This window comes from Miniopterus natalensis, chromosome 10 (genome assembly GCF_054644295.1).
Source record: "Miniopterus natalensis isolate mMinNat1 chromosome 10, mMinNat1.hap1, whole genome shotgun sequence".
NCBI classification, from domain to species: domain Eukaryota; kingdom Metazoa; phylum Chordata; class Mammalia; order Chiroptera; family Miniopteridae; genus Miniopterus; species Miniopterus natalensis.
Genome location: NC_142090.1, coordinates 50,004,943 through 50,016,653, shown reverse-complemented (window position 1 = coordinate 50,016,653; position 11,711 = coordinate 50,004,943). Strand labels below are relative to the sequence as shown.

The following is an 11,711-nucleotide window of genomic DNA, read 5'->3' as shown; positions in this document are numbered from 1 at the left end:
GGTGTCCGCCGCCCCCGGCTCCCCGCCGCCCCGCGGGCGCGCCCCGGGTGGGGCCTCGCGGCGCGGCGCGGCGCGGCGGTGCGGCCGGGCGCGCGGGCTGCTGCGAGCCGGCTGGGCGGCGCGCCGGGGCCGCGGGAGCCGCGCGCCGCGTCGCTGTAACCGGACACCGAGCGCGCCCCCCCGCGCCCGCCAGTTTCCATTCACTGCCGGGCGCTCGGCGGAGCGGCGCGGAGCGGGCTCCGGGTGCCACGGCGCTGCGGCGCGGGGGAGTCCTTTACAAAGAAACTCGGGGGCCCGCGAAGAGAGAATTTCACCCCTAGGACGTCCTAGAAATTCAGGTCTTCTGGGAAAAGGGCTAGAGACACGCGCGGAGCCAGACCGGCAGCGCGTTGCTTTTTCCGTGCTGCTCGCTTCCCATCTCGGTAAGCCGCGTTCCTTATTTTCAGCGTTACAAATTTAGCAAAATCTAACTTTTGGGTGTGTGTCTCGACTTTTCACACACCGCTGTGCTCAAGCCTGAGTATTTTCTTAAGGGCAGACGCAGCTGGTCAGGGCACCGTCTCCCTTGCTGAGAGCCCGGCTTGAGTTGTTTCTTTAGGCTGTGACACCTGCGGAGAGTTAAAGTTGAGTATTTCAGTGACTTCTAAGGCAGAATGGCTGGGAGGACGTAAAAGAGGCTTTTGCTTACATGTTGCTGGTGTTTCGGTCAGAAGTGAAAACAGGCAGCCCAAGTGCCTGAGTTAAAGGGAGGAAGTTCTGAAATAGGGGGTGTGAGGCGTGTGTAAGACACTTGCTTCGAGTCACTTTTCTCTAGTAGGCTTGAGCTCACTCTGCACTGTACAGTCTCTTCATTTGACCGGTCATTTCATCTCCAGTCTTACTTTTTGCAATTTGTGGCTTGTGTCTCTTTTGGGGAAACATACCAGATAAAATACTGATAATAGCAATATGTAAAAATGTGTAAATACCATCAGCCTCCTTAATAAAGAGACAAAGGTTAGGCATATTTATGGCTTTTTACCAGGGAGCAGATGACTAAGGGAAAGTCACTCCATAAAATCAATTTTCTTCTAAGTTAATTTAGGGATGACAGGGTGAAGAGGTTGTGGAAGCAGGAAGAAACTGTTTCTTTTGAAAATTACCAACACAAACATCTCTAGGCTTTTCTCCATCTGTGTGGTAAGAGAGGCATAGATTTGGTTTCTAACTCTCATAACCTGTGTACCACCTAGGAAATCAATTTACAATTTTTGTTTTGAATGGCACGTTCAGTTTAATTGTTCTCTTTCATCTGTACTAATCAAGCAGTGTTTACAACTTTCAGTGGCATTTTTATTGAATAAAATCAGTGATAAGATTTTAATTTTAAAAGCCACATGATATTGAAGATCAGAATTGTAGCCTATAAAAATTAATTTCTAGATTAAGCTGTGTCATGTCATTTTAGTGTATAATTATGCTAGACTCTAAATGATGGGATATTTTTGTGGTCCTGAGATTATTTTGCTTGTTGTGGTCACTGGAGCTTTTATAGCTCTGTAAGTTAACACATTACCTGATCTTCCTTGGTATTCAGACATTAGTTAATAGCTACAGTTTCAAACAGTACTTGTCTCTCTGATTTATCTTTTGGAATTTTGACAGCCACTTTCTGGTTGATTTACTTTAAATACTGTATGCATTGAGGGATACATGGTTCACTGGATTGCTCACCACTAGGTCATTGGTTTGAATTTGGCACCAGTCCATGGTTACCTCATCTGCATCATTAACAGCTGCATGGTCATCTGTATAAATTGGCTGATAACTGATTCAAGTGATTTTAGTGATCAAGGATTGAGCACATGTGGATTTATGTATAGAAACACCATTTAACAGCCAGGAACTAATGAGTATGGAAATGATTGGGCACACATGAATGTTCATGTGGGATTTTCCTACTACTACTGTATTTGTGGCAGAAAGGAGTGTTTTGATCCACTAATACCTATTCTCAAGTCATTTAAACAGAATGTGATTTTTAGAGAGAAGATCAAGTTTAAATATTGGGTTTCCTTTGGGAATCATTAACTTTTTCCTGACTGTTCTAATATTAGCATTATGTTTTAGAAGATGAAATAGTTTCTCTTTTGCAAAGACTTCCAGACTAAATGAATCAAATCCAAATTTTCACATCTAAGAAGCAAAGTCACAGCACCTCCTACTGTTTGCATGACTATAAAAGTTCAGACATGTCTTGTGAATAAAGTGTTCTGTCTGGATTGCTGGTTATGTTGGTATGGGTGTGGGTGTGCTCCTAAAATGTGAAATGACATGTAAGAAACTTGTTATCTCTTTTTTAAAGGTATTTCCCTTGGACATTAACTTGAAAATCTGAAGAAATGGCATTCCAGGCAATTTGCATGTTGGTTGGAGTATTTGTTTGTTCTATCTGTGTAAAAGGATCTTCTCAGCCCCAAGCAAGAGTTTATTTAACATTTGATGGTAAGAAAGTTGATAAATACTCTGGAAAAATGTTATTTAACATTTTTTTCTTATCCAGGTTAAAAAATTAAAGATAGTAAAGTAATATTTAGTATTGATTAATTTTAGAATTATTTATGGGACTGGTTTTTGGATGACATGGCTATTTTAAATGATTGGTTAATAGACAAAAGCCCTCTATTGCATTTGTTTATGAAAATGCTTGATGTATATTCTGCCCCTTTTTAAGTTTCTTCTGTGTTTGCACTGGAGTGATGAGGAAGAACCCAAACCCTAAAATCTCTGATCTTAATATTCACCTGGTTTGGTTGAGAAACACCTTCTCTGTCTAAGCCTCATCAACAGAAAGAGCTATGCAGGTTTAATTACTGAAAAATGTTCCTGATAGCTTTTGACCATTAGCTTTGAAATTCGCCTTTCCATGTAATGATGTTTCCTCTGTTTCCACAAGGACTTCCCAAGGTTGGCAAAGTCTCCTAATTAATTGAAAAGGAACTAAAGGAATAGTTCAGAATGTGCTTTCAATTGTTGTTGTGTACAGATGTTTTTTTCAGGAGCTTAGGGAAATGAGTGTGACTTCACATTTTCACAAACATAAAAGTTGTAAAGTCCTATGCGGAAATGGTTTGCCAAATGTGTACATGAGCTTTAATGTATATTGTTCAAAGGACTTAGAGATGGATGATTTCAGTCAGTCACATAACCCATACTAATTGGACAGGTGGAATGAGAAATGGATCAGGGTTATTCTGCCAGTCAGGGTTATTTATATTTTTATTGCTTCTTTCAACTCTGTCTCTGCATAAACCTCAGTGTCAATGGGAATATTTTCATTTTCATTTGAGGAACGATATACTCTAAGACCTTCCTATGGCAGGTTGTCTTTGAAACACTATTATCTTGAATTTTAAATAGCAGTATGACTGACACTTATCAGTCAAATGGCCTCCCCCCCCCTCCCTCCTTCCCTCCCTCCCTCCCTCTTTTCTTTTTTCTTTCTTAAGTCACCAAGTGCTTTCTTCAAGGTTATCATAAGCCCGGGAGGAGACTTATGAACTTGGAGTGTGTCAGCTTTTGATTGCTTCCTTAGCTTCTGAGCCAGGCATTCCCCTTAAAACCATGACTGTCCAGTTAAGTTGTGAAGGAAAACAGACCCTTTGAAGTGTCCTTAAAAAAAATAATTACTAACTAAAGCATCTCACAGACTGCTTACACCTTTTCTCCTAAGTTAAGAACTACGAAATATGTAATAAAATAAAAAAAGCATTACAGAGCAGTACAATTTCTCCCCTATTTTCTCCATTTCTCTCGGTATATAGGAAGATGGAGTAGCCTCACAGATTAGGTCTCTAAACATGTTCTCACTATTTAATCAAAATTAACCAAACTTTTTTTAACCTGAACTTAATCCAAAATAGGTAAATATTAAAGACAAGTATGTCACCAGAGATATTTCATCAAGTCAGTATTTTAAGAGACAATTAAAATGTGTCTTTTAAGGAAGTTCAGTAATAAAATCTTTTAAAACTAAACTTCAATACTGTGTAGGACAGTAACTGCTCTGTATACAATGACTGGAAGTCATGATGGGCTTTTAAAAATGCTGCATCTCTAATATTTTAAATGCTCCCAAACTCAAAACAGATTCTTGCAAAATAAGACTTACCTTAATTTATAACATATGTAGAATACAGTATGTTAAACTAAGCTCTTGAACTGAAAAGTTTATAATTTCTGATATTTTATTCTCCAGTCATAATAGGAAATAATCAGAGAGATAAAGTATCACTTAATATATAGACTGTTTTCAAGAAGTATTTCAACAGGGAAATTCCATAATTTCTAAATTAAATACAAAAAACTCCTAGACCGGCTGGGCGTGGCTCAGCAGTTGAGCATCAACCTAGGATCCAGGAGATCACGGTTTGATTCCCCGTCAGGGCACATGCCCGAGTTGTGGGCTTGATCCCCAGTTGGGGGTGTGCAGGAGGCAGCTGATCAAGGATGACTCTCATCATTGATGTTTCTCTCTCTCTGTCTCCCTTCCTCTCTCTGAAATCAATAAAGATATAGAAAAACAAAACAAAACAAAAAAACTCCTAAGTTAAACTATATATTAAGCAAAGTATCGAGGAAAAGTACCTTGGGCAAAAACTGGTACTTGTTAAATTGTTAAAATGTTTAAATTTTAATCATAAATTTATAGTCATTTTCTTAAGAGATCTGATAATATACCTGCTTGAGATGCCTGTTCCAAATTTCTTATTTAAGTTTCTCATCGATTTTATGATGGCTTATCTGAATTGGTTACTAAATTTCCTCCAAAGTGGTTTAGTCTTGACATCAAAACACAGAATGTTGTACAGAGTTGACATATACAGGGTGGGGCAAAAGCCGGTTTACAGTTGTGAGTATGCCAAACACAGAGTTTATTCTTGTATTATTATTAATTATTGTATTATTTTCCATACAAACAACTGTACATCTACTTTTGCCCCACCCTCTATACAAATAGATGTTAATTTACATACATACATACATACATATATATATATATATATATATATATATACTTTCTTTCATTTATTTCATATTTCAAAATTTCTCTAACTACTTCACAACCAAAAGTCAGGACTTGGAAGATGGTTTTGAGGAAGTTTAAACAATTTCAAGTTACATCGGGCAGAGGTCTTTTGCACCTTTGTAGTTTCTTATAGTTATGTTGTTTCCCGGCTCACTTGTCTTGAAATCTTCACTGTAACTTGGTCCTCTGCCTGTCTCTTTCTGGGGGGAACTTGAGGAGAATCCTCTCAATCTTGTCTTATTTACGGTCAAATTAAGAATCACAGGTGATTTAAAGGTATGTGAGACAAGACATCCCTCCTCCCATCCAAGTTCTGTCCTTTCTTCTTATGGTGGAATGATGGACTGATAACATTTAAGAAACGATTTACAGATTTGCCATCTCTATTGATGGCGCAGGGTCAGCTAAATGTTCATCAGTCCTGTGGGAGAGTGTACTTCAGATGTTATTAATTAGTTACATTTGTGGTAACTAAATCTTGCATGTTAAGAGAACTGACTCCTAGCAGGTTTACATTTTGTAATTTTTGTTATTCTCATTTTATGCCAAATAGGTTTTCAAGTGAATATACATTTTATGAAAATGTTTTTTAAGTTAAATTTTTGTTGAAAAGAAATTCAGTAGTTTTAACAGATTTATAATTCATAGCATTATTGCCACTGTATTTTCCCCCCAGATAACCAATAGAATCTATAAAGCTCATATGGAAAGGCAAGGATACCTATGTTCAATAGACAAAAATTGTTTTGCTTGCTAATATAAAAAGAGAAAGCACTGCATTTCTCCAGTAGAGAATTTAGCATGTAGTATCTTATAAAATCAGGAGTAAACACAAAATAATTTGATAAAAGGTATCAGTTGCATGTAATTTTAAGAAAAGATTCTGAGCATCATAAAAATGGAAATATTTTCTACATTTTGATATATATATAAAATATGATTACTGAGTTAAATGTATTAAATGTTTCTATTTAAAAATTAGATAAATTCTTATAATAAGATTACTTTCTCAGCTAGCAATTCTTATTGTGAGTCTAAGATATTCAACTTACTAACATAAAGTTATTCATAGAATTATCCTCACTATGTCTGTAGGATCTGTAGTAATGTTCTTTATTTCATTTCTGATATTGACAATGTATGTCTGCTTCCTTTATGTTCTGTCTGATCTGTGTAGAGATCAGTTCTTCCATTTTATTGATCTCTTTAAAAAATCAACTTTTGGGTTTTTTCTATTGTTTTTCTGTTTAACATTTTTTAAATTTATGCTCCAAAATTTAATTATCTTATTTATTCTTGCTTATGTATAATTTGTTCTTTTATAACTTGTTAGCATGGAAACTTAAATTACTGATTTGAGAATTTTTTTTCTAGTATAACCAGTTATGCTGTTATGCTATAAATTTCCCTCGAAAGAGTGCTTTAGCAGTGTCCCACATATTTTGACAAAATGTGTTTTGATTTTCAGTCAGTTCAATATGTCTTCTAATTCTCCCTTTATGTTTTCTTTTACTCATGAGTTATTTAGAAATATTTTGTATAACTCATAAATATTTGTATATATTTTTGATAATCTCTCTGTTATAGACCTCTAACTTTTTGGTATCGTGTGTTTTAAATTCTTTAAAATTTATTTAAATTTATTTTATATCATAGAATATAGTCTATATAGAAAAAAACCTGTATTCTGCTTTTGCCACATAGTATTCTATTAATGCTAATTAGGTTCCATCAGTTGATGGATTGTTAATGTTTTCTATATCCTTACTGATTTTTGGTCTACTTGTTCTTTCAGTTAGTGACAGAAGAAGTTGAACTCCCCAACAATAATTATGGATTTGTCTATTTCTCTGTTTCAGTTCTATCAGTTTTTGCTTCATGTTTTTGAATTTTGTTACTAGATACTGACATATTGAGGAGTGTTATGCCTCCTGGTGAATTGACCTCTTTTTTATTATAAAATATCTCAAATTATTCCTGGTAATAATCTGAAATGTATTTTGTATGTGCATAATACTTTTATAGTTTTTGTATAATGAAAAAAAGCACCAACATTTTAGTTATAATAAAGTGGGGAAATGTTTACCATGATTTGACTGGCCTCTACAAAATATTTTTATTAAAATATTAGAAAATATATTTAAAACAGACATTTTTGATATGCATAAATGTGTGAATGTGTCATTGGCAATTTGGCATAGTGACAAGAGTATTTACAGAGGAACCAAACTATCAGGGTTTTTAATCTTTGATTTTTCACTAATTAATTCTGAAACTTTATCAGGACCTCAGTTTCCTGACCAGTTAAAAAAACTGGACAAAATTATTTCTAACATCCCTTGTTGTCCTATAATTATGTGATATTTAAGCGTAGTTCTATTTTATAAATATCACCTCCTTCAAGAAAGTCTTCTATAATAATGTCTTTAATGCTCTCAAAAACATTTTGTGTAAATAACCTGAGCAAGAGGAATGAACAAAACTAAACAAACAATTTTCAAAAATTCAGGGATTTTGGAGTCAAACAAAACTGGTTTTAAATCATGATTGTCTGCTACTTTCTGGGTATGCTACATTGAGGTAATCACTTAATCTCCCTAATCGGAATTTTATCATCTGTAAAATGGGAATAACACTTCATGTAATTGTTTTGAAAATTAAATGAATTAAGTTTGTAAAGTGTGTTGGGTGGTATATAGAGTACATCCCATTACAATGCAATATGTGCATGGAGGCTTGCATTAAAGTTAGTATTTGTAAATTCATTTAGGGCAGAAATATGGTCTTCACTTGTTCTGTAATTACTACCCCTCCACTTAGTATAGAGACTGATATATTGCTCAGTAAATGTTGAATTAACATACATTTTGATCCCCTTACCACTATACCTCCTCAACCAATAGAGCCTTGACACACTGCAACCATTCTTTAGTGAATTTTGGATAATTTAAAACAATGACAGCAGGTAGAATGCAACAAATATCCATTTCTTCAGCATAGCACTAAAATATAAAAGCTTGTGAGAGCAATTTTTGAAGATTCTGTTTTTTAGAAGTTCAGTTTTTTATGATGAGCTTGAACTTAGTAAGAACCTAGTCTATTTGGTTTACTTCTAATGATTGTCATGGCATAGTGAATGGCTTGACATTGGCGGACTTATGAGTACCATAAAACCTCAGGAAGGGGGCATGCGGGATAACTTCTGACCTATTTCTGTACCATGAAATGAAATATATCTGTGTAAATATATCCATAGGGAGATATAAATAAAATATAACTATCCATATAAATACCAAATATAGGTCATATACCACACCTAAAGCAATGGCTGTTAAATAATATATCAGATTTTTTCCATGCTTTTGATGAATACACTGAAATTTATTCAGGAATATTTGGTCTCTGGAATACTTTGTGTGTGAATAAAAAATAGACCTTAAGTTCAATACTTTAATCAAGATTTAATTACTCGATTTGTTAATCTTAATATGGTAAGGAAGATATGTATTAAGTTACTGAAATAGCAAAATTCCTTTTTTTATTGTTTTAAGGTTGGATATCAACTGCAGTTCAGAATTTAACTTATCCAAAATTACACAGTAGCTCCACCTCTATTACCAAAGAAGCAATAATTCAGTAATGTGGATGTTTGTCTTCCCAGTACAAACCTCTGAATTATCACACATTACTTTTCTAAGCAATCCTGATGATTACTGGATTATCATGTTTTATATGTTTTTAGGTCTAGAAAGATAATATCTTGAAATAAAGAAGGGGTTAATGGGGAAAAGGGAGGCATCTATATACTTTCAACAATAAAGAAATTTTTAAAATAACAAGTATACTGTTTTTAATAGTCTCTCAAAACATAAAATAAAAAATAAAAAAGCTCATCATAAAAAAAAAGAAAAAAGTTGGATAAGAGTAAGGTGCACTCAATATCTTACAGACTTCAAAAAGCCTGAATGAATATTATTTTACTGAGTGGGCAGCAGCCTGGCTCCACTGCAGTTTTTCTTTTCGTTCAGGGCTCTTATAAGTTATTAAGGTGCCCATGGAAATATCTTAAAGCACTTATCAAGCTTTGAAAGCTCAAAAATAAGTGTATTGATAATTAAATGCATGGCAGAAAGTCAGTGATTTGTCGCTATTCATTCTTTGCTTGTGTTCGCTAGAACAGTAAAGATGCCCTGCTGCTAAACTGTTCCTCACCCCTGGCCGCCTGTGAATGACGGCGTAACACTCAGAAGGACAATGACTGTCAAAAAGTTAAAATTTCATAAAGGTTTCTACTGTTTGGATACACTTTCCCTTAGCTCATTTTGGCCAATTTTCCAGTCCAAGTTTAAGTCCTACATTTACATGTGCATGGTAGTGCTTTAGGAACATAAAAATGTCACTGTGAGTTGTAATGGGCAACAAGTATATCAAGTGTAGAGCCTTATCAGTTCTTTCCGTTACTTACTTGGTGATTCTTTTTGCCTTCTTTCAGTGCTGAATTTTTATTAATAAAGTTGTAAATGTCTCCAGATCATGGATAATATATAAATGAAAGAGGGTGGAACTTTATACATCTTTTATCTTGTAATATCTGCCTCATTTGACAAGAAGCTTAGTTAATTAAATGACAAATAAAAGGACCCCTATGAACTAGTGAGCTAAACCCAAGAGCTGATGAATTGTTATTGGACAATAAACTCAAGATAATAAATTACCTCTTTATGAACTCTGATAGCATTAACCTTTCAAGGCACATTTGCTGAAAACAGTTTGTTCTATGGTTGCCCCAGAGATGAAAATAAAGCCAATTGTTCTTGATTTCTCCATTCATCGTGGAGAAAGCTCACTCTGGTTGTATTGATCTTCTGAAATATTTAGTTCTTGGGAAAACTTGTGTTAACTGCAGTTTCTTTTAAATCTTCTTCTGATGGTCTCAGTTAAATGTCAGTTGAACATCTTAAATAGCACCTGTACGTTTTGATAAACCCAAACTCAATAAGGGGTGCTGTGTAATAAGAAGCTCTCTGCATTTTTCCTCTGTGAGACTCATTGAAATCAGGAAGGAACTGATGAATCAAGGGCGTGTTGGACATTACTAAACGATCAAGAGCCTTAAGTAGAGTAGCACTAAATTTGTAATGTAAAGAGCAAAATACAAGTGGGAATAGAAGGTGAGAAGAAATTGCCAAGGAATTCCATATATCTATTTTTCCCTATAATATATATTTATATAGGACTCTAGTAGTCAAAATAAAACAAAATCTCTTTTCATAGCCTTAAATTAGAGGAGGGAAGTTTTAAGTAATGCAAAGAAAGTTTCTTGAGAAATATTAGGGTAGAATGTCTTACAAGGATATGCTGTGGACCTCTCTCTTTTTAAAAAGATTTCTAGAAGAAAAAAGAGAAACCCTGTCATAAAAAAGTAATTCTTGTCCTAGGTGAATTTTCTCATATTCTAATAAGCTTAATTGCATTGCCAAAAGATGGTGTTGTGGTGTTAAGCCATTCTAAAGGTACAAGATTCCTGCAGTTGGGAACAGAAAAGACATGCTCATGTGATCTGAAATTAGAAGAGCGAGCTTACATGCTGTTTATTCAGTCATTCAGCCAAAGCAGTTTCATGAAAAAATGGATCACATTCAGCGATTATCCACAGATATGTGTAAACATTTATGATTAAACTTTCTATCAAATGAAGATGGTTTAAGTGATGCTAGATACCTTATTTTAAATGTGTTCACATGTTGATCAAACATAATGATATGTTGTTCACATATGTGGAGAAAAAGTATATGTTACAGATGTTAATTAATCTCATGTAATTCTTTAGCAACACTGTGAATTATACACTATGTTTAGTTTCATAAAATGGAGATTCAGAGAAAGTAACTTGCCTGAGGCCACAGGGATGCAAAGGGATAAGATTGAAACACAGTCAGGCTCCAGAGTTGGAACCATGTCTGTAGGTTAGGCTAGAATACATTTTAAGGTCCACAGAAGTTACAATTAAATGGGCATTTTCTCAGGAAGGCATTCTAGGAACTCATTTTATCATGCTAAAGGTGTCACAGAAGACTTTTGCTTTTCTCTTAAAACATCAAGCCTTCCAGAAAATAAAGGAAATGAAATTCATTCTTTAATTCCTCCTTCAATTTTGGATTCATCAAGGTGAGGGTGAAGGAATTACCCCTCTGGAGCATGTTTAGTGAGTTGCTATAGGTGAGGTCTCCCTTTTGGCTATGCGAGCAAGTCTGAGCTCAGGATAACTAGAGGAAAATGTATTCTCTCTCCTCACCTCTATGCAAATATATCAGGGTGTGTTTTCATAAGTTCAATATAGACTACACTTTCTCTTAAAGAAAAAAAAAAGATTCAACTGTTCTTTTTTATAGATACCACTGAAGCATCAACTAAATATAAACTGAGACACATTCAATTTTTCCATTTCCTAAATACCTTTTATATAATGAGTATAAAAAAAAAAAACTATCATTTTTGTTATAGTTCCATTACTGTAAAACAATGAAAGTATTGAGAAAAAGAGCCGCGAGCTTTGGGCAAATTCCAGCACTTCTTTGCTTCTGCATTTTCCGTTATGTGTTTTTGAAGACCTCTGTTGTTAATGAAAACAAATTTAAAAGCA

The 11,711-nt window shown here is 34.9% G+C and overlaps 1 protein-coding gene across 1 annotated transcript in view; it reads left to right on the top strand.

Moving 5' to 3' along the window:
* Window positions 1-255: 255 nt before the first annotated feature.
* The window catches only part of SEMA3C (semaphorin 3C), a 164,732-nt gene continuing 153,276 nt past the window's right edge, over window positions 256-11,711 (top strand). The window contains exons 1-2 of the mRNA XM_016199829.2: window positions 256-422; window positions 2,345-2,484. Coding sequence (XP_016055315.1) covers window positions 2,382-2,484 — 103 coding nt within the window. The 5' untranslated portion in view covers window positions 256-422; window positions 2,345-2,381. The remainder of the gene's footprint in view (window positions 423-2,344; window positions 2,485-11,711) is intronic.